This window comes from Struthio camelus, chromosome 12 (genome assembly GCF_040807025.1).
Source record: "Struthio camelus isolate bStrCam1 chromosome 12, bStrCam1.hap1, whole genome shotgun sequence".
NCBI classification, from domain to species: Eukaryota; Metazoa; Chordata; class Aves; order Struthioniformes; family Struthionidae; genus Struthio; species Struthio camelus.
Window position 1 is genome coordinate 25945229 of NC_090953.1, and position 26938 is coordinate 25972166.

At 47.2% G+C, this 26938-nt stretch overlaps 1 protein-coding gene across 11 annotated transcripts in view; it reads right to left on the reverse strand.

Moving 5' to 3' along the window:
- Window positions 1–26938, reverse strand: part of LOC104139042 (mucosa-associated lymphoid tissue lymphoma translocation protein 1-like) — a 142494-nt gene that overhangs the window by 86798 nt on the left and 28758 nt on the right. For 10 of the 11 annotated variants that reach the window (XM_068958574.1, XM_068958582.1, XM_068958577.1 and 7 more), the window contains 2 exons: window positions 23385–23510; window positions 20001–21846 (listed from right to left, as the gene is read on the reverse strand). The exons of the other annotated variant lie outside the window; for it this stretch is intronic. In XM_068958574.1, the coding sequence (XP_068814675.1) occupies window positions 21484–21846; window positions 23385–23510 (489 nt within the window). In that variant the 3' untranslated portion in view covers window positions 20001–21483. Of the gene's footprint in view, window positions 1–20000; window positions 21847–23384; window positions 23511–26938 lie in introns of those variants that run through there. 11 annotated transcript variants of the gene reach the window in all.

Sequence of the window (26938 nt, forward strand, 5' to 3'; positions counted from 1 at the left end):
GTGCTAACACAGGAACTGCAGTTCATTCAGCAGTGCATGTGTCTGTCTGACTCCCAAACTTTGGCATGTTGGGAAGGGGCTGGGAAGCAGAGGTTTCTCCGGCTTGCACCTCAGGCAAACTTGGGCTAGAAGTCAGCAAAATATAGGCGGGTTCTGCCACCAAAAGGCATTAGCTTCCTTTTTGTTTTGTTTAACGGTAGACACTATCTTGTTCGATTTCTAGTTGATAAAGATGATTGGAGCGTGGAGAAGAGAAATAATAGCATAGACAGTCGGGACACAGCATCTCATAAAAGGAGCATGAGACAGTAGTTTTTTTTGTTCAGAACAAGTTTTGGGAGTAAAATGAAGAAAGGCAGGAAATTATAAGGGGTGGTGACTAGCAGGTTTTTGAGAGAAGACAAAAAAATTGTAGGATTTGTTATGGAGAAAATTATTTTTAATCCCTTAAAAACACTAGGGACTGTGATGATAAGAAAGCTCTGTACGAGCACAGTCAAAAGCCTTCCGAAAATGAAGTTTTCCACCATAGGTCTCCTTTGACCCTATTAACTGTGGACATTAGAGTATTTTCATGTTCTTTTTTATCCTGTTAGACATTCATTGGGCCATCAGTTATACTGTGCTGTCACTCAGGATGCCAAGCGATGGGCTGTGGTTGCTCTGACATGTCAGTGAAAGACATTTAAGTATAGGACAAACAAATGTCTCTGGCCTTCAAGAAACAGTTTTCCAAAGGTTGAACTCCTATTGACTCACGCCAGCACGGCAGAGCTAAGCACATTGCAGCCTACCTGCAAGCACAAGCGTTTCCCGCAAGAGGAAATTGTGGAGAGGAGCCAGGAATGAATGACTGCTGGTTTAAAAACCCTCTTCCAACGAAAGGACTGAGCAGAGCTAGTTAAAGCATTGTGGAAGCCAAGGCGTTGCAATTAAACAGGGTAAAATTATGAACCTGCAGTTTTGGGGTAGGAGCGAAACAAGCAATAAAGGAAGTTGCTTGTTTGGGAGGTGGCAGGTTTCTGAAGTCTTCTTCTGAAGCAGCTTGCCATGTCGCATTGCTAGAAGTAAGGTCTTGGGCTATAGGGGGTTTCTGGTGAACATCTCTTCCATTCTTGTATCCCTTTTCCTCAGGGCAACACCTCCCAAGCTGGGCAGCCCTGTCTGAGCACCAGCACAATTGGTCTTAACACCACTGCTATCACCATTGCTACCTACAATACCCCAACTTTAAGGCCCTTCTCAGACAAAGGGTTTGCTCAAATAGAGTCCACGTTTATGACCAGCACTCTGGTGGCAATATTAGAGGTGCTTTTTAGCCAGTATTGATGAACAGCTTCTTTCTCAGCTGGGCCACCAGGCAAGGAAGAACCAGAGGGCCAAAGGAGAGTTCCTCCTGCTCAAGGACCCAGGGTAGAGCTCTACTGTGGGGGGGGGGGGTCCCACCAAGGACTTCTGAGTCTTGAGTGGGTCCTCGAATGAGTGGGGTACTGTGCTGGGAGCAGAACAGGCTAGGAGGCTGCTATTCCCTTGCATCATGTCAGAAATACGCTTGTACTCAGAGAACAGTGTTGTGGGTCTGGAGTGGATGGTTGTCTCTCTTCAGATCTAGCTGTGTTTCTCTTCAGCAGGCACCAGCCTTTCCAAGGGCAGGGGGCAGGAGCAAGGCATTGCTCTACAGCCAGGCTAAGACCCTGATTTTGGAGCCAGGCCTTGCAGAGTCAGGGCTGGCAAAGAGGGATGCACATCCCACAGATACTTCAGGAACGCCTGCTGCGCTCTGTCTGCTGACTGCACAGGGACCTTGCATAGCTGAGATAGACCTTTTGATCCAGCGATCTAAACTACCTTAAGGAAACCTCCATAGTTTGCAGACATGCTGAAGGTTTGTGATGCTTTTGCTAATTTCCAGATGAAGGAGATGAGGTAGCTTAACTGGACTGAGTCAAAGGGAAGAGTAATAAACAGGCTCTTGCATTGCCTCACCAAGTGATAAGTACCCATCACTTGAGGTATTTCAGAGCCTGACAGACAAAGCATGCAGACCACTTTGAGGGATCAATCTCATCATGCCTTTCAAGAACCTTCTCTTCTGGCTGAACAACCCAGTTCCTTCTGTTTTTTCTCCCAGGTCAGACTTTTTAGATTTTTTATTCTTAAACCCTATCTAGTTGCAAAACGGGGTGAGATCAAAAGAGGCAAAGAATATAATGAAAGACAAGGTAATAACTCTCGCAGGCAACTCCCTACATGGGCAGAATTAATGCACAGCATTGTTAACTACAGCTGTGAAACGTGTTGGGACGATGCACCAGCTGAATGACCAGCTGAATGACCAAGCCTGATCATAAGGTGAGACCTGTGAAACAGGGAACAGAAACTAAATCAAAGGGAAATAAATCTAAAAACCTGCAAACAGAATCCTGAGAACAGAGAAATGAATTATGGAGGAAAGCATTAGCCTAGGCATTTTGAGAGCTGCAATTCAAGGCCAGTCCACTGGCATTATCTTGAGTCTGAAGCATTCCAGAAACAAGATAATGGTGAAGGGAGGGAGTGTATTTCCACTCCTCCGGTGCCAGTTCCCAGAGAGGGAGACAACCCCTTCCTCCCGCTTAGGGGGGAATTGCAGGGCATGAAGCCAAAAAACGAGTAATGCCCAGAAGGCAATTGGGTCTGCCTGTCTGGCAAGTGGAAGCTTATGAGTGGATAAGTGATGATGGCCCATATATTTTGATTCCAGTTGGTCCTCAATGAGAACTGGTGAAGTTTTTAATAGATACGGGAGCACAAATTTCTATACTAACACAACACAATGCCAAGAAGCTGGGTTTGCGATCTGGGCAGCAAAGAGTTAAAATTACCGAAGTGAATGGAGCAAGTGTGTGCCAAATTGCCAAGGTTAATTTATGGCTCCCGGGCAAGAGGTGCATGTTGACTACTTGCTTTGCAGTTAAAGATCACAATGAAAATATTTTAGGTTTCGATGTTTTAAACAGACGAACCTGGCGCCTGTCGAATGGCAGTGTGTGGTCCTTCAGCTCAAATATCGATCCAAACTCCAGGAGAAATAGGGAGGTTACAATGCATGTACTTGGCGCAGCCCCTACACTCCCTGATTCAAAAATTACTAATGATGTACCGCAATAGCCGATTTCTACTGTGGCATGAAATGGAATTTCTGGTGCCATAGCTGATTCGGAGAAATGACCAATTAGTTCCAGAACCCATTCCCCATTTAACTCACCTGTCTGGCCAGTTCGGAAACCAAATGGGAGGGTGGCATTTGACAGTTGATTATCGGTGCCTGAATGCTCATACAGCCCCACTAACAGCTGCTGTACCAAACACTGCAAACTTAATAGCTACTTTGCAAGCAGCTGCACACCCCTGCATGGCGGTGCTAGATGTAAAGATATGTTCTTTAGGGTTCCCTTGAAGGAGGAGGATAAAGAGAAGTTTGCTTTCACTTGGGAGGGAATATTCATTCAGAGGGACCTGGACAGACTGGAGAGGTGGGCGGAGAGGTACCTCCTGAAGTTCAGCAACGGCAAGTGGAGGGTCCTGCACCTGGGGAGGAATAACCCCAGGCACCAGTGCAGGCTGGGGGTTGACCTGCTGGAAAGCAGCTCTGCAGAGAAGGACCTGGGAGTGCTGGTGGACAACAAGTTAAACATGAGGCAGCAACGTGGGCTTGTGGCCAAGAAGGCCAATGGGATCCTGGGGTGCATGAGGCAGAGTGTTGCCAGCAGGTGGAGGGAGGCGCTCCTCCCCCTCTCCTCAGCCCTGGGGAGGCCTCACCTGGAGCACTGTGTCCAGTTCTGGGCTCCCCAGTACAAGAGAGGCATGGCCCTACTGGAGAGAGTCCAGCGGAGGGCTACCAAGATGATGAGGGGACTGGAGCATCTCTCCTCTGAAGAAAGGCTGCGAGAGCTGGGCCTGTTCAGCCTGGAGAAGAGAAGACTGAGAGGGGACTCTCATCAATGTGTACAAGTATCTGAAGGGAGGGTGTCAAGAGGATGGGGGTCAGACTCTTCTCCGTGGTGCCCAGCAACAGGACAAGAGGTAACGGGTGCCAAGTGAAACACAGGAAAGTCCATCTGAACATGAGGAAAAAACTACTTTCCTGTGAGGGTGACTGAGCACTGGCACAGGTTGCCCAGAGAGGTAGTGGCGTCTCCTTCGCTGGAGATATTCAAAACCCGGCTGGATGCAATCCTGGGCAATCTGCTCTAGAGGACCCTGCTTGAGCAGGGAGGTTGGACTAGATGATCTCCAGAGGTCCCTGCCAACCTTGGTCATTCTGTGAATACAATATACCTTTAACAGACTTCCACAGGGGTATAAACATTCACTCATGATTGCTCATGCTGCACTTTTACAGTCTCACTCCCTCAAGATGTGAAACTGTACCAATATATGGATGATCTTCTGATTGGAAGAACTTCCCCTATGAAGGTGGGAGAAGTGGCAGCAGCAGTATGGCAAGCACTACATAAAGCAGAAGTTGAGGTTCCACCTGAAAAATGTCAGGGACCAAGTAAAGAAGTAAAATTGTTATTTATGTAGTGGATAGCAGGCAGTGCAATGATTCCTCCAGACACTTTAAGAGCTGCAAATGTCCCAATCAAGGAAGGCATTACAACAGTTAATGAGAACTTTAGGATATTGGAGGAAGCATGTACCTGGATTTTCTATTATTGCTCGTCCATTATGTTCACTCTTATGGAAAGGCAAACCCTGGGAGTGGAAATGAGAACACAACGAGGCAGTCAAAACTCTAACTGAAGAATTAAAAACGTATCAGTCATTACGACCTGTACACACCCATGACCCTATTATAGCCAAATAGGGTTTCGCCGAGCATGCTGCTTACTGTAACCTGTTCCAAAATGGCCCCAATGGACCAAAAAGACATTGTGCCTATGACTCTAACTAAACCTCGTGGGCCACTTGCCTGGGAAGCTGCTGAGAGCAGTGGCGCAAAACACAAATTAGTGCATGATGGATTTTTCCTTCTTGTTAATGGGGTAACCTGTCTGGACAACCCCACCGAGATGGGTCTATTCTACCCTTTTGTTTTGCAGCACCCAACAAGATGAAAGGATGTGTTATTTTGCTGCTGTTGAAGACGTCATTGACAACATTTGTACCTACTGTGCTTACTCCCCCAGTTGTACTGAGGAGTTTAAAAAAGGATGCTGAGTTCAGGCCTAAATATATTACAATAACAATTACTGCCAAGAGCAATAATTTTGCACAGTCAGGATTTCAAAATCCTCACCTAAATCTGACAGAAGGGAGTATAAATATAATATGTGAAATACAGCCCCCAAACCATAAAGAGATTATGTCCTTACTCAGTCATCAAAATAACCTTTATGAAAAGAGGCAAGATTGTAAAAAAGCTAGTAGTTGTTCGATGGATGTTATGTTAAAGAGAAATACAAAGAAACGAATACAATGTGCGTGGAAGTTCAATCGTACGACGCTCACTGGGGGCATGTACATCCATGTCTCTGCTATTATAAAAGACGGGAAAACCCTGTCCCCACGGATTTCTGACACTGGACTGTATGCGATCAAATATGCATGCCAACAACAAGTATTATTTAATCCATCATGGTCTCTTAAATGAGTAGAACTATTCATGCAAATTAATATCTCCACAATCAAACTAACCTGTTCACCTTTCCTAGAGTACATCCTATGCAGGATGGTCAGCATGGGTGCATGGGTGAACCCTCACCTCTCCAAAACGAACAAGGAAAGATGTGACCGGTGTCATAGGAACAGGACTGAGAGTCTTAAAAAGTATAGATGCTGAAGTGCTTGTAAATAAACTAAGCAGAACAACAAATGATTCGCACAAATTAGAACATTCATTGCAGTCTTCTCTATTAGCATTGGGAAGTAACCAATGGCTCTTATCTGATATATTGCCTCAAAGGGAAAGAATTATTGAAAGAGACCACCAGTTAATTGTGGATGCACTTGGTGTAGCCCAAGATAATGTTTCTCTAGCTCTTAGTTGTATCCAAGCTCAACTGTGGATGCAATCTATGGTAGCAGCAATTGTAAGAGAAGGTGAAGAGGGCACCTTACCCAGTGAAATTGGAAAGGTAGTTTGGGATAACGCAACTAAATTTGAAAAGGAATTCCAATAGTGGTGATATTTAGTCAATTTTATTTATGACCCCATCCACGATAAGGCCACAGCTTTTGTCTTAACAATACGTAATGCTTTGGTATGCACTATATACCCAATCATTGTGCGGGGATTAAATCACGATGGAACCATACTCTATCCGTTAGAACATAGAGCGTGGGCCCAACGAAATGGAAACAAACGGCAAACCATTGATGTTAACGCATGTGTTGTAAGGGAACAGCAAGGATTTATTTGTGAGAGCAATACCATCAAAGCCCAAGACATTTGTCTAGATACTGAACAAAATGTTTGTCATTTTGAAATACATCCTGATAAAAACCCTAAAACTGTACTTGTATATCTTGGAAAAGAATGTGTTTGTATGAGAATCCTCCGTGATTTTATAGATAATGTTACTGTAGATACAAGCAATCACTCAAATATTTGTGTTTGCAACTTTACTGAAATTATGGGATGTGACTTTAATTATTCAGCTCCTGTTACGTCTCATCAATTGTTACGATCTAATTATACATTAAATCAAGATTTATTGCCTACCTCTGCTGGAATGAAGCTTACACTGGTGGAAAAACTGCTACAACATGATGACCTGTGTCAACTGCTGAAACGCATCCGAAACAATGGGCAAAGACCCCTAATCACCATTCATCATGATACAGAAGAGATACAGCATGTTCTGGAAAGGGTTAAAAAAAGATGGAGAACATCACTGGTAGTAAACTCTTCTTGGATGGTCACCAACAGCAACGGGAATTTTTAATCTCATGCTTCATCCACTTGTGATTTTACTAACTCTAATACTATTATGTCCATCACTTATAATCGTTTTGTATATAAAGGTCTGGTACATGATGAAACATATAACCCATATTCAACCACCCCAAACATGTAAGTTAGTACATAATTAATAGCACTACTTCATACTAAAACTGTTTACTTGCTGTGGACCTGTAAGCGCATCAATTATCAACATATTATTTATGGCTCAGAGGCAAGAGGTGACCGTACCACCACTCTGTGAAGGATAAGAGGGATTGACTATAGTCATGGGGTGGAGTGTGATGGTGCGCTCTTTCCCTCTTCAGTTTGCTGTTCTTCCCCCCCACAACCTGACCTCTCCGTAAATGGCACATAGCCAGGGGCTAATTAAGCATGCTCCCACCCAAATACAGCTGGTATGCAAATATGACTACGAGTCCACCATCTTACCCCATAAATAGGAGACAGCCCCCCAGAGCCTGTTGAGCTCTCCTGCATGGTAGTGGGCTGCACGGCAGAATCTCCCCTTCGGTAGGGATGCCTCTCAAGGTTACTCCTCGAGGTCGAGCGATTCCTTACCTGCGACAGATCCTCGCTAAGTGACTAATAGCATGCTAAAACTTTGTAGACTTTGCTAAGTTACCTCTCTGATTGATTATGCACGTAATCCTTTAGACCTAAACCACTGACCAAGTCTGGGACTAAGATTGGATCCAGCCGCACCCAGACTCCTCTGAGAAGGAGTTTGGAAAGCAAGGGGGGGGTCCATTCTGAACCTCATGACTCAACAGGAGGGTCTCCTTGACACTGTCATCTGACCCTGCCCTCCATGCAGTAGATAACCAAGTGAACCTTGCCATCGACCCTTGTTAAATCACTCTCTTATTTATGATTGAACTTTTGTTAAATCACTATCTTACCTCAATAAAACATATTGCTGCTTCTCTCTTACCAGTGAAGTGCATTACTCCTCACTCATCTGCGACAAGAGACCGCAGTGGGTCTCAGCAGTACTGTGAGTGAATTCAGTGGCTCTGTTATTCCAGCAGTGTACCAGAGAAGGTGATCTCAAAACTGAACACATTATTTTAGTAATTAAATTTCAGACTTTCTCTAATTAACATAGATGTCAGGGAAACTCTTTTGAAAGATATATAGAAAGTGAAAGCATCAGAGTAACTCAGCAGCGGTAGGACTTTGGGGAACAGCATAATGAATGATGATCTGAATTTAATAGTAGTGGTGGTGGCCTAAGGATTTAACTTGGCAAGGGCTGTAGAGAGAGCTCATGTATTTCATTAGACCGGCTGATACTTTTGGGGAAGGGCAGAGACAAGCTCCCCTGTTGAACCTGTGCTGCTTGTCCGATACCACTGGGACTGGGACCTCTCCAGAAAAACATTAAACAAATACCACAAATATTGGAAAAAGAACTGGTCTCCAAAGTCTTTTCCCTTGCTTCTCTTCTAATGCCACAAACTGATTGTCCAAAACAAACTCCTAGGGAGCAGCAGTTGCATAGAAGCATGCCAAGCCAGAGCACCGCAGGCAAATCCTGCCCATGCATCTCTGCAGACACAGCAGAGATCGCTGCCCATCACCGCGCGATCAAACTCCGCTGCATGCATCCCACACCGGGAAATCCTCTAGCCTGGGCTTCAAACAGTCTCACTGATACTAGGTGAGGAAACCAAACCTACTAAATGAATCTGCATAGCCAATGCGCAACAAAAAGCCTTGGTCAGCCATGAGAGGACTGGCTTCATAAAACAGCTGCTCATCAGCTGCCATCTCTGACTTCTCAGGTGTGAACCTCCAGGGAGACCTACAAAATAACTCCAAAAGATGGAATTACAACCTTTAGCAAGAGGAATTGCAATTCGTACCTCCACTGAACACCAGAGATGTGCCAGCTTTCTCTGCCCATGCTCTTTGCATTTAGTGTTCAACAGGCAGTAATAACCACTTTCTCCATTTCTCTTTGTCCGTTAGATGTTAAAGACATAATCCCAACTGTCCTAGATGATATGGCCCTCTGCTCTCCAGAAACCACCTCTTGTTCCTCTCAATTTATTAAATTTATTAACACAATCAAGCTACATTTAGTGCAATCGTTCCCACGGTACCAACCCCCACCCCCGGTTATGCCAGTTGAGCTAATACAAGAAATTTGGGGGGAAAGACATGAATCCCCTCCCTACTGCTCTGGGCAGCCTCCAACATACCTGCTGCCTATGGTTTGAATGACCCAGAGCAAAGTGAAGCTTCAGCTGGTGTGAGCAGGGAGGAGAGTGCTTGTGTTTGCCGCATTTCTGGTTTTAGCTCTTTCTCAAGAGAAATAAACTCCCAGGAGAGCATAACAAGGCATGAGATTGTCGCTAAACAAAAAGTCACAGCTATTTTTATAGACTTCTAGAAGGACTTAGGGTGGAAGGATCCTCCGGAGGTCCCTTGTCCAACCACCTCCTCAAAGCAAGGCTGCTCACAATGCTAGCTCAACTTGCTCAGAGCCTGATGGCCAGGATGTTTGTGACCCTAACCCTTGTGGCAGTGCCAGTTTAAAGAAATCTATCAGTCCATGCAGAGGCAGGGATGTGGGGGTCCTGCTGTGAAAATCAATTCTTTCCTGACATTTCTGTTGTTAGAAATGGTCTTGTTTCTTGGTCTTGTGCTTTTCTCTGAAAAGCAACAAGGTTTTCAGGCTGTCACAATCCCCTGCACCACACTGGGTGCCTCGGGCTGTTTTGTGATGCTAAGGAAAAACTTGGTAAAAATTAAAGTTCTCTGACTGCAGGGGACCTGAGCAGAAGAACTACAGCCATTGGAAGAAAACATGCATTTGGAAGCATCTTTTCAGAGAACAGGGCAAGTGGGGCTCCACAGTTATTTCTGTAGCTGTCTCTGGCTTGTGAACTATGTGTCTTACTCAGCCTGTCGCTTCTGCATGGGGCGGTGAAGGCCAGTCTAGACTGGAGGTTGCAAACAGGGACGGCACCATGCAACTTGTTCATTCCAAGACCTGCATGCGCTCATGCGTGCATCCTGGGACAGGCTCACAGACAGATGCCTTGAAGAAGGGAAACCAGAAAAGTGAGCCTCAGGGGTGCACACACAGCCACTGGTGTGCAGACATGCCACAGGAGCAGGCCGGACACATCTGCACCCTCCCAGATATGTTCACACTGCAAAACACAGAGGGGCGCATACCCATATGTATCTAGACATGCATGTCAAATCCTTGCCAGAGTTCCAGGGCTCTCCACCACACCAGCTCTCCTCCAGCTCTCTAATGTGACAGCGCAGATGTATCTATCTTTCCCAGGCAGGATTCCCCAGTAAACAGCCCTGGGACCTTGCAAGTGAGTACCTGAGAAGATGCGGAGGCCTCAGATACCTGGTGATAAAATAGTCATTAAAAAGGCATGAACAAAGGGCATTGCAATTGTTTTGCCACGTCTCCAGACTTGAGAGGAGGCTGAAATAACCTTTATATAATCCCATTAGCATTTCCAGTGAAAACAACAGCATTTTAGGAGGCAGAAAAATGTATTTTTCTATCATCCAGAAAGGCCAAAGGTATTTATCTGATTTAATATTTTATAATTGATATTAAGCAACACAGACGAATAAGGCAGGCAGTCTGGAGATGGTTGCAGCCCTGTGGTGACATGGCAGGAGCTGTCCTCTACTTTCCCAATGATATATCATACAGGGGCCTGGGCAGGAGCCAGCTCTGGGTGCAACAGCCCTTCTCTGTGGGCTCTACAGGGAAAAGGACTTTCTCTCAGGCCCCACCGTGGTAGCACCCTGGATGCAAAGGCAGGTTCCTTCATGCTCACAAACATTGCCACTCAACAGCTATTTCAGCATCTCATCTCTGCAGGAGCAGACACTTGAGCTGTCGCAATCCCAGGGGCTGAAACTCATCCTCAGCCTACCGGTGATCATCTGTCTTTCCCTTGTCAGGCAGGGTGCCAACACAGCCCTGACTGAACTGCCATGTCCTTCTGTGATGGGAAGGACTAGACGAAAAGGAAGGCTGAAGGGAAGAGACAGTTGAGGATGGGGGAGGGTGAGTAAGAAAAGGGGAAGGGCATAGGGGTTGGGGGCTCAGAAGTGTACTGCGACACCCAGCGGGAATCTGGGCAGCCAACAGACACGTGAACATTCATCAGCACTCTTCACGACAATGGCTTTGCACCCAGAGTAGCAGTGGGTCAGGGCGAGCATCCCTTTTATAGGAGCATGAACTGCCCCATTGCATGGGCCCTGTGACAAGGGGTTGGCTAGCTGGATCTGGGTCTCACCCAGTAGGGTCTCCCTCACTCAGTGTTGTCCTAGGAGCAGAGGGGCTGCAGTGGGTGCAATGTGGCCCCACTAGTGCACAACAACTGGGTGCAACACTGGGTAAGTATTTCATATTTTTCATCTTCAGTAGGGAATGGAAATTAGGAGGTTACTCTTTGTGAAATATTCTGGAAAGTCATAGCTGAAATCTCTCACTTGCCTCTTCCATCTGTTTATTTTTACCACTTAATAACATGTCTGTCTCATCAGCTATTCCTGACATCATGGCAAGAAAAATCCAACTCAGCAGACAGCTTTATCAAAGAGATATTAGCTCTTCGTTACTGTGTGACACCACATCAGTGCTTCTTATGTTTATGAAGTCTAGTCTGTAATTTCAAAGAGTGTCTTCATCTCTTTGAGGAGGTGATATGACCAATATATTTGAAATTGTTGATTATTATGCAAAAGGTTATCCAAACTGTGAAGATAAGGCGCAACTTCAAGCCCTTCAAGAAGTCTCATTTGTTTGGTGATGTGCTTTTCTCTTTGCCACCACATGATGTCATGGACCTAATTTCAAGTGATTAGTAACAATGGCAAAACAGTTATCAAAATAACCTTTGATAGACGAGTAGAATTCTGGGACCGTACGGAGAGGCTGTACTATCAATAATTTCTCATCGTGAATGCAGTATTAGCCTGCAGGCTTCACCATGACACAAAACCTGCTTCTGTCTTTGCTTTGTGAAGAGGCAGCCGGCAAGCTGCAGAGAGGTAGTAGGCCTGAATGTAGATCAACAGGGTTCATCCGCTTTTAATTTGAGCAATCTTGTGTTTTTTGCCTTCACAGTGGATGACTTTTTATTTACAGCTATCCTCCTGGCTTCATCACTGAACAATCTGCTTGTTGGGGAAGCCTGGAAGAACTGAATCTGAACTGTCTTACATTTTCAGATGGGCTGTTTCACCACCTTTCCCTTATTTTCTAGACCTGCCATAAGTTTTTGTTTTTAAAAGTTTCAGAACCAGTGGAGCTGAACCAATGTCTTTGCTTTTTGGATAGGGAACAGGAATATTTCACTGAAAACACAGTCTTACATCTCCCTGTCTGCTTGCTGTTCAGAATCATTCAGAATATGTAGTTTTTTGGGCATATAATCTGGTAGCAGAATCACGGAAGTGTCAGTTAGAAGGGACCTAGTCCAACCTCAAAGCAGGACGATTGCCAGCACTAGGAGAGAGGAGAGCATATCCATGGGTGTAGCATGTGCAAAGCATTTTGGATGAAGGCTATCTGTAACACACAGCTTTTGATAGCATGGCCTGGATTTAATGATCCAAGAGCGCCTTGCTAGTCCTGAGTCCAGTATCTTTGATTACTATCTTGTGCACGCTCCTATTATGCCTGTAGGAAGTAGACTGCCACTACATGATATTTCAGTATATTCAGAAGTGATCCTCAGCTAATGACTACATTTTAGAAAAAGAGGAATTCCTCTGTTAGCTCAGCTCAAGAGACCATCTTGTTCAATCCTTGTCTATAGGAAAGATGGCTCAGAACATTGTAACCTGCCTACTGGGAAGTTCCTTTCTCCCCTGAGAAGGAATGGCCAGTTGATGCCTTCAGGACCTTTCCTGACTATATGTTAAGCTACTTCCAAAAACTAGGGAAAGAGGACCAAAAAGGTATTCCTGAGTCTTGCAGTTCCTCTCTCCTACATATATTCCACTATACTGCATGCATCCTTCTGTAAGGAGACATCCAGGCCCAAAATGATTAAGTTGTGCACGTATCAGGAGGCTGCTGCTCTGGAATAAAAGAAAGGAAATTCACAAGATTGCAATTCAAGTGCTCATATGGTAGGAAAAGCCAGGAAACAGCATGAGATTGGCCCATGGCATGGAAAAATTCAGTTCAGACTCTTACAGTTCGACAGTTATAAGCAACTGCAAATACTGTCTACAGTGGGAGGTGGCAAGCAAACATATCTAGAAGGCAGCACCACCACTCTGCCCTGTAATGTGAAGTAGGAAATGTTCTGGCAGGCTCTGTGGTAACTGTTAAGTAAAATCTCTAGCAAGTGGAAAATAAAGAGAACCTACCAGTTTCTAAAAGCGTAAATTCAAATTCATTCTTGCATAAAAAAGGATTTTTTCCAAAAAGCTGAAAACAGATAACTGATCTGGCAAGTGAAACTGCTCTATATTCCTCCATCTAGACATCCTTCTTAGAAACAGCTCTTTAGATCGCATTATGTTTTACTCTGTGCTCCAGATGTGCTGACACACTGCTGCATCACGGATATTTGGTGACACAGCCTGGGCCTCTCTGTAAGCTACCTCAAGGAAAAGGAACAAGGAGGGCTAAGGCCCAGTTGGAATTAAATCTGGCAAGGGATGTCAAGGACAACAAGAAGGCCTTCTTCAAATACATCAATAGCAAAAGGAAGACTAGGGAAAACGTGGGCCCGCTGCTGAATGGGGCAGGTGCCCTGGTGACAAAGGATACAGAGAAGGCAGAGTTATTGAATGCCTTCTTTGCTTCAGTCTTCACTGCTAAGGCCAGTCCTGAGGAATTCCAGACCTTGGAGGCAAGAGAGGAAGGCTGGAGAAAGGAAGTCTCTCCCTTGGTGGAGGAGGATCAGGTCAGAGATCTTTTGTCCAAACTTGACATCCATAAATCCATGGGCCCCGATGGGATGCACCCACGAGTGCTGAGGGAGCTGGCGGATGTTATGGCTAGGCCACTCTCCATCATCTTGGAGAGGTCGTGGAGAACAGGAGAGGTGCCTGAGGACTGGAAGAAAGCCAATGTCACGCCAGTCTTCCAAAAGGGCAAGAAGGAGGAGCCAGGAAACTACAGGCCTGTCAGCCTCCCCTCCATCCCTGGAAAGGGGATGGAACAGCTCCTCCTGGAGGTCCTCACTAAGCATGTGGAGGACAAGAAGGTGATCAGGAGTAGTCAGCATGGATTCCCCAAAGGGAAATCATGCTTGACCAATCTGATAGCCTTCTATGACGGAATGACTGGCTGGGTAGATGAGGGCAGAGCAGTGGATGTTGCCTTCCTGGACTTCAGCAAGGCTTTTGACACTGTCTCCCATCACATCCTCCTAGGTAAGCTCAGGAAGTGTGGGCTAGACGAGTGGACGGTGAGGTGGCTTGAGAACTGGCTGGATGGCCGAGCTCAGAGGGTTGTGGTGAATGGCGCAGAGTCAAGTTGGAGGCCTGTGGCTAGTGGTGTCCCCCAGGGGTCAGTCCTGGGTCCAGTCTTGTTCAATATATTCCTCAATGACCTGGAGGAAGGGACAGAGCGCACCCTCAGCAAGTTTGCTGATGATACTAAACTGGGGGGAGAGGCTAACACACCAGAAGACTGTGCTGCCATTCCGAGGGACCTGGGCAGGCTGGAGAGGTGGGCGGAGAGGAACCTCCTGAAGTTCAGCAAAGGCAAGTGCAAGGTCCTGCACCTAGGCAGGAATAATCCCATGCACCAGGACAGGCTGGGAGTTGACCTGTTGGAAAGTAGCTCTGCAGAGAAGGACCTGGGAGTGCTGGTGGACAACAAGTTAAGCATGAGGCAGCAGTGTGCCCTTGTGGCCAAGAAGGTCAATGGTCTCCTGGGGTGCATGAGGCAGAGTGTTGCCAGCAGGTGGAGGCAGGTGATCCTGCCCCTCTCCTCAGCCCTGCTGAGGCCTCACCTGGAGTACTGTGTCCAGTTCTGGGCTCCCCAGTACAAGAGAGACACGGCACTCCTGGAGAGAGTCCAGCGGAGGGCTACCAAGATGATTAGAGGGCTGGAGCATCTCTCCTCTGAAGAAAGACTGCAAGAGCTGGGCCTGTTCAGCCTGGAGAAGAGAAGATTGAGAGGGGATCTCATCAACGTGTACAAGTATCTGCAGGGGGAGTGTCAAGAGGATGAGGCCAGCCTCTTCTCCGTGGTGCCCAGCAACAGGACAAGAGGCAACGGGCAGAAACTGAACCACAGGAAGTTCCATCTGAACCTGAGAAAAAACTTCTTCCCTGTGAGGGTGACAGAGCATTGGAACAGGTTGCCCAGAGAGGTGGTGGAGTCTCCTTCGCTGGAGATATTCAAAACCCGGCTGGATGTGATCCTGGGCAATCTGCTCTAGAGGACCCTGCTTGAGCAGGGAGGTTGGACTAGATGATCTCCAGAGGTCCCATCCAACCTAAACGACTCTGTGATTCTGTGATTCTGTGAACACCTCTGTGCTGTTCCTTCAGTGCCCCGACAGCACCCAGACGTACCTGACAGGCAGTGTAACCCTGAGAAAGCAAACGAAGAGCAGCTGCTTTGCATGGAGGAAACATTTTCTACTATGTTGAGGCCACTTCAGTAAAACGATGCAGCAGTTCGATGATCTTATCTGCACAACACTTACAAATACAACTACATAAGGTATCTTTATTATCTTTACTTTCTTATCTGATAGCATACGTACCATCTATTTTTCTGTATCCTAGCCAAATTATAGCACAGTGTGCAGATCATCTGGGTCAGCTGGGCTAAGCCAGTTATAAGCATGTCACAGAATCACAGAATCACAGAATGACCAAGGTTGGCAGGGACCTCTGGAGATCATCTAGTCCAACCTCCCTGCTCAAGCAGGGTCCTCTAGAGCAGATTGCCCAGGATTGCATCCAGCCGGGTTTTGAATATCTCCAGCGAAGGAGACTCCACTACCTCTCTGGGCAACCTGTGCCAGTGCTCAGTCACCCTCACAGGAAAGTAGTTTTTTCCTCATGTTCAGATGGACTTTCCTGTGTTTCACTTGGCACCCGTTACCTCTTGTCCTGTCACTGGGCACCACGGAGAAGAGTCTGACCCCCATCCTCTTGACACCCTCCCTTCAGATACTTGTACACATTGATGAGATTCCCCTCTCAGTCTTCTCTTCTCCAGGCTGAACAGGCCCAGCTCTCGCAGCCTTTCTTCAGAGGAGAGATGCTCCAGTCCCCTCATCATCTTGGTAGCCCTCCGCTGGACTCTCTCCAGTAGGGCCATGCCTCTCTTGTACTGGGGAGCCCAGAACTGGACACAGTGCTCCAGGTGAGGCCTCCCCAGGGCTGAGGAGAGGGGGAGGAGCGCCTCCCTCCACCTGCTGGCAACACTCTGCCTCATGCACCCCAGGATCCCATTGGCCTTCTTGGCCACAAGCCCACGTTGCTGGCTCATGCTTAACTTGTCCACCAGCACTCCCAGGTCCTTCTCTGCAGAGCTGCTTTCCAGCAGGTCAACCAATGTCTCCAGCCACCTAAAGATCACTGTTCATTGTTCTGGCCTGCAGAACTCAGATGGCGCGCTAACATGGCTAGGATGTAACTGTGTTGTTTCTGGACTTACTAATATGGCTACGATGAGAGATGACCCAGGAGCTGGTGGAGGCATTTTTGTCCCTTTGTTGCATACCCTAGATTGGGAAGGAAGAAAATATGTTTATGCACTACAGAGGATGGACATGTTCATAGGCACCCATCAACAGGTCCCAGTTCTTCTGTACCTGGAGCTCTTATGAGTCTTACAGGAGAGAGCTCTTGCACAGAACCAGCAGGGATGGTGAGGGGCTGTGTGAACCAAGAAAATCCCATATTCTGCCCTGCTTTCATGCTGCTGCATGGATACATGGGAGCAGCGCATGGCAGCAATGCCCCAGCGGTGTCTGAAACACCCACAGTGACTTGGTGATGTCTCGGCTACCCAAACGTGCCAGAACGATCTTCTGGACACGTGGACACTTGTAGAGCGGGCACTATGAAAGGCCCAAAGTCACTGCACGTGCTATGTACATCTGGATGAAGAGAGCTGGTGATCGGTGGTGAAGCTACATATCTCTCAGCAACAGCTCCAGGAGGTGAACCCATGGTAGCAACAGCCAGTGCCACCAGGCAAGACCAGCTAGTGTCATCTGCCTCCATAGCTGTGTCCCAGCCTAGCCCTGTGACATGAACCTGCTGCTCCTGCTCATTCTTAACTCACTGGTTTACTCATGTTACCAATTTTTCAGGTGCAGAAGGACTGCCTTCCATTTATACCTTTCTGTCTCTGAGTTTGTAGCATGGCTGATCCAGGACATATCTACTCTTACATTGCCTCAGCTACAAAAAAGCTAGCTGAGAACAAACCTTCAGGAATCTGCTGCCAACATAAGTACCGAATATGGTATTCGGTACATACCCGAACATGCCAGGTTCGGGTACGTACGCCATATGTAACAGACTTCTAGCCTGTGCCAGTGATTTTCCAGGATCTAAATAAGAGACAGAAATGGCAATTCCCTGATTTTTGCTGACCCTTTTTCTCACTCCTTTTGGAAACATTTGCCTTGTTTTGCTGGGAACTGCCAAGCATCTGCAAAAATGCTGAGCACTACATCCCAAACAAACTCTGTGCTGAGGACAAGAAAAGCACAACCAGGTTGTTGACCAAGGTCCTTCCCTTCAACATATCTGCATTGGCAAAGAGAAAAAAACCAACCAACCAAACAAGGGGCTCTTTCTAAAAAAAAAATTATTGAAGATTTAGATGTGGCTATTTTTATCAGAGATTAATGAATGTTTTAAAAGTTTCAGTTACTTTCACAGAATCACAGAATCGTTTAGGTTGGAAGGGACCTCTGGAGATCATCTAGTCCAACCTCCCTGCTCAAGCAGCGACCTCTAGAGCATATTTCCCAGGATCACTGTCAAAGCAAACAGCAACCTCGAGCAAAGGGAAAGCAACTGTATTACCTAAAAGATGGTTCAAAATGCTCCACTAGCTGGTTGTAGTCTCTCTGCAGACTGGCCCAAGGGAGTGGGAAGAGGATGGCAATGAAGCCATGGAGGTAGAGAGGGAATGTAAATTGGAGCCGATTTTTTTTTTGGTCTCACCTAGCCTGAGGTTGTGCATCTGATGAAGGAGTCCCAGCCTTCAGTGGGTCTTCTATTCCTTCTTGGAGAATCAAACTAACAGACTGGTTTCTTCCTAAGGCTAGCTAGAAGACTACAGACATGTGAGTGTACCTGTACTGCCCGGCCACAGGATCTGTCCAGGATATGACCCTGTAAAGAAATGCAATAGGATAACACCAAACTTGCAGCTTTTTAAGTCTGGAGATACCACCCCTTACTCCAGAAAATGCACTAAAAGACATGGAAATCTACTCAGAATTGTTGGGAATGGAGAGAAAACTAGAAAAGACATGGAAAGATGGGTGGGATATATGCTGCCAGGTGAGAAAGGGAAGCAGATAAGAAGAATGGATGTCTGCTGCGCGAACTATGGGGTCAGTGCCATGGCAGAGGAGGGCAAGCCAGAGAGATAGGGTAACAAGAGGTGCGGTAAAGACTCAGAGAGAAGGGGAAAAAAAACAGCTTTGTCCAGGCAACCGACCTCTCTACTGCACATTATGGAGAGAGGCAATCAGATCAGGGAGGAGAGGGATATCGTGTTGGATGAAGTGGCTGATTTGGAGATCAGTCACTGCAGTGCTGAGGTGGGGAGGAGAGGACAGCAAGCTGCTCAGCAGCCTGTCTATGTTGTCCCCATCCCTGGGCTCTGGGCCAGAATCAGGTTAGGCAGAGGACAGTCCCAGGAGCACCGGCATTCACTATCATTTATAAAAAGCCAAGGAGGATTACAATAGTAGTAATGACATGAGAAATTAAGGGTTGAGTGGAAAGAGACTATCGGGACTACTTGGCCACTTGCCTTGCTGAGACCAGAATATGAAATGCTACCACACTACACAGAGATGGGCACCTCTTCTTTCCTACGCTTCAGGGTGACCACAGGGAGCTGACAGAGTCCAAAGACTGTTGCTGTAAATCAGGAAGGACACGGACCTGCTGGTTAGGGTCGCAAGAGCCAAAGTACAGAAATATCGGAGGAGTTGCCCCTCCTCCATGCTGGATGATGGAAACAGAAAGAGCTGGTATTCAAAAGAAAATTTACTGGGCCTGAACATCTAACCCACCATGGGAGAGTTTGGATTTCACATCTAAGGTAGGGGAATGAACATAGGAACAGCTTCACCCACTCCTAAAATGAATCCAGGCCCAAGTGTGAGTCACCGTCAAACTGGATAGGCGTATCACTGGTCTCAGGGTGAAGCAGATGTTGTAGGACTTCAAGGGTGAGCACACTGGAGTGCCGGACAGAGGGATGAACTGGCCAAAGAGGGTCAGCTCACAGTAAAGACAAAAATGGGCAGATCAGAAGGACCACCAGACTGCAGAGGCTGATATCTGAAGGAGCTGGTGGCAGGGCAGCACACTGTCACTCACAGCCAGAGGTCCAGGATGTGACTGACCTCCACTTTCGCAATTCAGCTTTGCAAGTGCTTGTTTTCAGTTGTAACATGCTGTGACAGAAGTGAGCAGAAATGTGGTGGTAGGGCTGGACTCGGCTGCAGGGTCTCCTAGAGGGAGCAGGAGAGTCGATGACAAGGACAAGTCCTGTGGCTGGCACCAAGTCTCCCAGGTCAACAGACCTCCGGAGCCTGGCCCGACCACGTTATGGCAATACCTTACCAAGGAGATGGATAATTCACAATAAAGTCTGACATTATTTTATGTACCTCTTATCTAACGTCATTTTATCCATCTCCTAAACCCAAATTTCAAAATACAGTTACCTAAAAAATGAGGTAATCCCCACAGAGAAGAGTTTAGAAGCTAAAGTCTAAAGCATAAAACAGTAGTAGGTCAATATTAAGTTGCACACTAGCAATCAGAGGCAAAAATAAAGACCTTTAACTCAGATCCACATGAAGCCCTATGCATTCAAAAACACCAATAGTGTTTTATTCAGAAAAAATAACAGCTTTGCTTTGAGTAAGCTCAGCATTCACATGAGATGCTATTTGCCATGATTATGTGAGGCAGAGATGCATTTGCCCCAACAGCTATAGAGAGGTGTATATAATCCTTCCTTTTGAATGCAGTTCTCAGAAGCAGTGAACAATAGGACTACCAGCACCTCCCAGCTGCCTGCACAGCAATTCCCACTGATCTATCCTTAAGTTTCTACCAGTGCTGATTTGACCTTTGGTTTTTCCCTCAATTAGATTGTTTTCCTCTGCTTTACTTTCTCTATCAGTCCATCTTATTTAAGCTACATTTTGGAAGGTGGGGGTGGAGGAAGCTTTGCACTTTTTCCTAGGTGACTTTCTAGCCCCTTCACTCAGATGGGGCCTCTCCTTCCAGAACTTGTAGGATGGTTTATCTAGAAGTAGCATTTCATATTTTTCCATGCTGCAGCAGATAGTCCCCACTGTAGAAGGAGGTTGCCCAGGGTGAAGGAACACAGAGAGAGACAGATACTTTGAAAAAATTTGTACTAATAACAAATTATTTGAGGTTCTCTCTCCTCCATCCTGTCCGCTCCCTCTCCCACACTTCAGAGGTTCTGCATCTGAGAGGAACTCAGGACCACACAGGATTTAACACCCTTTTGTGTCTTGGGTGTAACATGATAGAAGGGGCAGGTGGAAGCATGAACCTGTGGCTACTACTGTTGGAAAACCATCCTCTGTTGTAAACATGCATTTGACAGGACATCTCAACCTCCTTTTCCTAGCAATATAAAATATAAATGCATTCTTTAGAAATACATAAACACATAATTTAACATCTGCTAGTACATTGGCAGGACTTACAAGGAAAAAAAATCACGCTGCAACCCTGGGGGGAAGCTTATACTTTCCTACAGTTTTATCTGGGTCGCTCATCAATTCCTTGCATCACTTGCACAAGCGTGATGAGAGTCAGCAGTTTTATTTGGGTTTTTAGACTGTGTTCCTGCTGTAGCACAGGCCTGTAGTGTTTATGGGTGTCCTACCTCACCATGGTTACTGCTGTAATGCTTGCTTTCAGGCACTTGCTTAGCAGAGCCTGATTCTCAGAAAACATCAGCCAGTGCCCTTGACCATAAGCAATGTTGGGTTTTGCCTGGAAATGTTATGGCTTGTAGGGTGGCCCTGTCTTCCACTAGACATGACAATTACTCCTTGGTGTTCTCAAACAGCGCTGAATTTTCTGTGGGACAGAGGTTATTTCCAGCAGGCTTCAGGCCCTGCATGTTGCAGGGCAAGGATGGGAAAGGCCTTTCCAAAAGCAGCCTCAGCCACACACGGCCTGATTTGGCCAGAGCAATTGCTGAGGCTGAAGGCAGCCGAAGATTCCTGTCATATTTATCACTGGAATAACTGTTGCCTTTTCAAAAATGTAGTTCCCAGGCTGGTCACAACAGTCTGCAGGTGTCAGGGACAGTCCTGCCCTGGGCCAGCCCGGAGCAGTGCTGAGCAGAGCTCACTCAAGTTGCTCTCATCGTTCTCTTCTGGCTCACTGCATGAGTTGGAGGGGTTGCTGCTCGGCAAACTATGTCCCGAGCCCATCCTCAGAGATGCCTGTGCCTTTGGGCCTGCACTTAGCGTGGACATGTTCCTGAGGCACAGGCTGCCTGCAGATACTGGAGTTTGCTGGTAGTTTGGCTGGGCAGAATTTCTGTGGCTGAACAACTGCGCTACCAGAGATTTCTGGAGGATTTTCTGCAGGCTTTCACAAGTCCTTTGCTTTGTGCTTAGCTGAGTGTAATGCAAATCCAACTGCAGGAGCACATCCATCTGGAGGAGGAGAGCAAAGAACACAAAGTGAATCAGAGCCCAAGACTTAAAGTAGAATTTTTTTGCTTTTTCTACAACCACTGTCAAGAAATTACAGGCTTGTCTGGCTGTTCTGCAGGCTCACAGCCCCATACTGTGGTGTGCTGGAGCAATGCTGCTGCCAGAGTAAATGAGCTCTTATATATGTTCATGACGGTTGTGGGTCTGAGACACAATTTCTGGATTTCATGACTCTCAAGGTGCCTGGTCAGGACACTGTCACTGAGAGCATCGCCTCCCCAGTATACTGCTGCAGGAGAGCAGGAGCGGAGAGGACTGTACCCAGGAAAAATGCGCCCATGCAAGGAGCGCCGTGATGTCCATCCTGGCCAAACCACACGAGAGAGAGGCAAGCAAGGGGAGGGATATGAACCACTTAAATAAAACATGCATCACAAGGTAAAAGCTGGCAGTTTAAAACAGCAGTGCTCTGCAGGGATCCATTCTCAGCCTAGCACTATTTTAGGTCTTTTTATAAAGACGGTGAAGAAATTAGAAAGTAACATATTAATGGCAGCCAAATTCCTGAATGTGAACCCCTAGCACAGGGCTGTGCCGAAGACACCTGGCTGTGCAAAGCAGGGAGATGGATAATGGAGCAGGAGGGAGATTTTCCCTTTGTATCTGGCAGGCAATGCAGGGCCCAGATCTCAAGTCTGCACTTAAAAAGCAATGCTGAATGCCTGGAAAGGGTTCAGAAAAGAGCTCCAGGAACAATCAAGGACTGGAAGAACTGCCACGCACTGAGGTACTTAAGGTACTCAGCAAAATGAGCTTGTTTCAGGCAGACAGCAACTTGATTGCATTCAGTGCAAGACCATATGGAGCAGAGGCTTTACCTGTGCAGATAAGCACCTGGCAAGATCCACGTAAGACAGAAAAAAAAAAAAAATGAAATGAGAAGCAAGGTACACAATGCTGCTTGGGGAGAGATGATCCTTTGGAAGAGGCAAGCCACGGGACTAGCAGTTCTGCCTCTTCTGTTGTCTTTAAATATAGTCCGAGCGTCTTTTGAAGTCCTCTTGGTTCAAGCAAGGAGGGCTTGGTAGTAACACTCTGAAGGCAAGGGCTAATTCCTCCTGCTTCTCGAGTCCCTGGCCAGGCCGTAAGCCCAGCTCCCCGAGGAGCACACAGCCTAGTTAGACATCCTTCTTCACCTGAAACGTTTGGGTTACTCTGATCTCTGCCAGGACCAAAGCACCAGCCTGAAAAAGGCACAGGGGCAAAGGACAGCCTCTCTGGCCAGACAGTGTGGAAGGGAAGGGTGAACTAGCAGAAAGAGGCAGGCTTTTGTGCCTCAGAGATCCCTGGGCTGCTGGAGCATCCGCCTAGGCATTACCCCGCAATACAGAAGAGTCTCAGCCCAGATACTGGTCAACTGCTGCATGCAGTCCAGGGATACAGAGGGACACACGAGGCTCGAGCAGGCAGGGACAGACAGGACCAGTTATACGAGGATGTGGGAGAACTGCAGAGATTCCCATGCAGCCGCTTCTTACCTGAATTTTCTGCAGTCCGTTGAGCTGGAACACACAGTCCTGCTCCTCCTGCTTGCAAACAGAGGCAAGCAGAGATTCCACTTGGTTTGGGCAGCTGTCCTTCAAGATGTCCGCACCTTGCCTCTCCTGGGTTAGGAAAACATGGGGAAACACATCAAGTTTTCAGCATCAGCCTAGGCAAGCATAACTGCCCAGCAAACAGGCTGCTTCTTGGCACAGCAGTGTCTGGGGTTGGCCTCTGCCTTTGACTCTCTGGCTGGTAGAAATGCTGCATACCTTAACACAGGTACTACAGAGCAGAAGCCAAAACCAGAAATACAGAGATATTACACACTGATCACGTGCATTTCAGTGGGAAAGACTAGCTAGACAGCCTCTGAAGCTAGGAAACTCATGGTGTAATGGGAGTCGCCAGCAGTGTACATAGGAGTAAGAGCCTGCATCACAACTACCTCCAGTGCAAGAGGTGTGTCGAGGAGGGAGCAAGGAGTTTCCCAAGGGAGATAGCTGGAGGGAGCTCCGAGTTGCACTGGGTACTGAGGTATCCCCCCGCCACCTAGAGAACTGTTAATTCTTGCTCAGATACTCAATCTTATCCAAAGCAGCTCTGTCTCTATGAGAACCTCTTCACTAATAACCATGTCTTGGACAAACAGGGATGAGGGAAATAGAGGCCTTCCAAAATAGCACCTTGTTTCGGATTTGAGCCCTCTTGGATAGGCGACAACCTGGGAAGCATTTTCCACCAGTCCCTCGTATACAATTGTGGCTCTGCCAGCCGGCTCCGGTAGCTACTACAGCCCGCTCCTGCCAGCCTGGCTTGGCCAGCGTAAGGATGAAGTGGCCTGTCTTTGGCTGTGGGAGCTGAGCAGCCCAGGCAGGCTCGTTGCAGTCCTGCGTAAAGCTGGTAGAGTGCAAGGAGGGGCCGACCCTTGCAAAGCTTTCTCACCATTGGTGCAAGATGCTTCACTGAGCACACTGACACAGGAGGCTGTCTGGGACCTTGTAGGGATGCAGAGGTTATAGAAGCCCTGAGGGCCCTCACAGCACAAGGGGGCTGTAAACAGCGGTCCATGATGGGGATGTTCACGCTAGCTTTTACACACCTCCCGATTGCTGCGTGCAAGTGGACAAAGCAATTTGTTCCAGGCTGGGACACAAGGGAGAAGGTTGGGGGTAGACACTCAAATGGTTGACCCAATGCTGGCTGGGATCTGCAGGTGTTGGGGTCACTCCTGCCTGCAAGGCTGGTAGAACAAGAGTAAACACTACATTATCCCTCTATTGCTGATTTGGGAGGTCCACTGGAGGCAGGCGGCAGAAATAGCATTATCTCTGTACAAAGCAAAACCAGATCCCTTCTCTGCACTCAGCAACCTGTTACCAGAAAGATAATGAGAAACCACAGGGAGTTTTAGGAAAGATCTGGGCAGTGAATGGACTTGATAGAAAGGGAACTAGCTGTGCCAGCAAGGTGAGGACACAGCTCCTAGGGGGATAGAGTCATCCTCCTGCTGTGTTGCTTAGGGTGGCCTCATCCTGGTTTCGTTGGCAGGCCTGAACTGTGAAATGGGAGGAGACAGATTGCAATGCAGAGCACTTGCTGCAAACACACACTGCCCTCTGCTGCTCTCTCCTTCCCACCTCAGCCAGCCTCTCCGCAGGCCCTTCTCCAGGCTCTCCTCCACTCTTTGCAGCAGATCATCTGCTCTGATCTCCTATATGCTCCTCTGATATGGTCACAGTGCCTCCAAGCCCAGCAGCCTGGGTTAAACTAAACCTGGATTTCAAACAGAGATGCTCTCCAGGCACAGGGCGGATCAGCCTGGACACCACCAATACCGCACTGGGCTTCAGCAGGAATACCGCATTAAGGAGCGGGTGGCGGTACTGGGTCCAGCCGGCTCCATCTCACCCAGCATCACTGACATTGCACTGCAGCACGTGCTTAGGGAAGAACAGGAGAAGACAAGCATGCCCTCACCCAGGGTGAGCCCATGCTGCCACTCTCCCGCAATGGGAAAAGTGGTGACTTACAGAGCCAGAGGTGGTGTCAGCGCTTTCAGCAGCCTTTGGACTCTTATGAACTTGTTCCATTTCATTTTGAACCTTACTAGACTTGTAACACCACAATGTCCTGCTTGCTAGGAGGAAAACAATCTATCCAGTTCATGGTCGGAAGTCATCTGCATGGTCACCCTGCCACTGGTCCCCTCCCTGCCCACATCTGCTCTCTGACGCCATAACACACGCCAGAGCTGAGGCCCCTCCTCTGACTTTCTCCTTAGCCTCCCCATTGCTCTTTCCATGAGCGTTGTTCTTTGGACTTTTGCAATCCTGCCTTCTCCCGCTACATCCCCATATTTGCAACCTCTCTAATTGTCTCCCCTCTGGGGATTCATCAGCCTGTAGGATCTGGGGTTGGGCCATATTCCCTTTTTAATCCTTGCAGGCATGTACGAGGTCTGGATTAGATAATTTCTAAGTGTCTGGATTTGCAGTGGTTTTACCACCCTTGCAGACACCATGAATCTTCAATGATTAACATCACAGTGCAGTTTTTAGAAGCAAGGCAGGAGCGCTCATATCTGTGCTATTACAATGAATTCTTCTCCCTAACGCCTATTTATTGCTCTACAATTTCAAGCCCATTGCAGCTGGGCCACCCCTTTTCTTTAACCTATCTAAAAAAATACCCAGCATACTAGAAACATGACTAGCGTGAATACAATATTCCATTGCAACTGAAAACACTGCTTATGAAAAGTTAGGCAGCACCAGGACATTTGGACGGGGTGAACCACCCTGCGTCTCTCAGCGCCTGGATGAAGCAAGCCCCAAGTGTTGAACGCCCAAATTGGACACGCTGTTTCTCTGCCACAGTCCTGGCACAATTCCTAGAGCACCTGTTCCTGGAAGCAGTAAATGCTCAGCACTGTGCTGAAAAGCCCAAAGTCCCTTCAGCATCCATGTAGGGAGGATCTGCCATCCAGTAGATCCCACTCTGACAAGGACTGGGTGATTAACAGGTTAGACGACTGCATGATTAAATGATTTTGGATTCAACAGCCAGCCACACAATGCTGGTCTGCTTCTACACAAGGGGTTGAGCCTGCGTCTTGTTCCAGAGGTGAGAGCCCTCACCACTGGGATACGGACCCTAAGATAGAAGGGACCAAAGGCATCACGTGGCCCAGATCCTGCTACGAGGCAGATCCAGTGACACACAGCATGTCCGACAGACGCATTTCCAGAGATTTACATGGATGGTGACTCTGCGACACCTTTAGGCAAAACCTCTCCCAGACCTTCACACTCTTTACCATGAAAAAGTCGTGGCCAACCTGGATCTTCCTCAGTGCAATTTAAACCATTACTTTCTTCCATCATCACAACAACCTTTTATATATTTGAGGGTCCTCCCTCCGCCAGTCTTTGCTTCTCTTGCCTAAATCACAGTTCTTTCAATCTTTCCTTTTATTACTTTGGACGTGTTTTAGTTGGTACACTTTTCTCATGAAACATGGGTCCAAAACTGGACCCAGTGCTCCAGC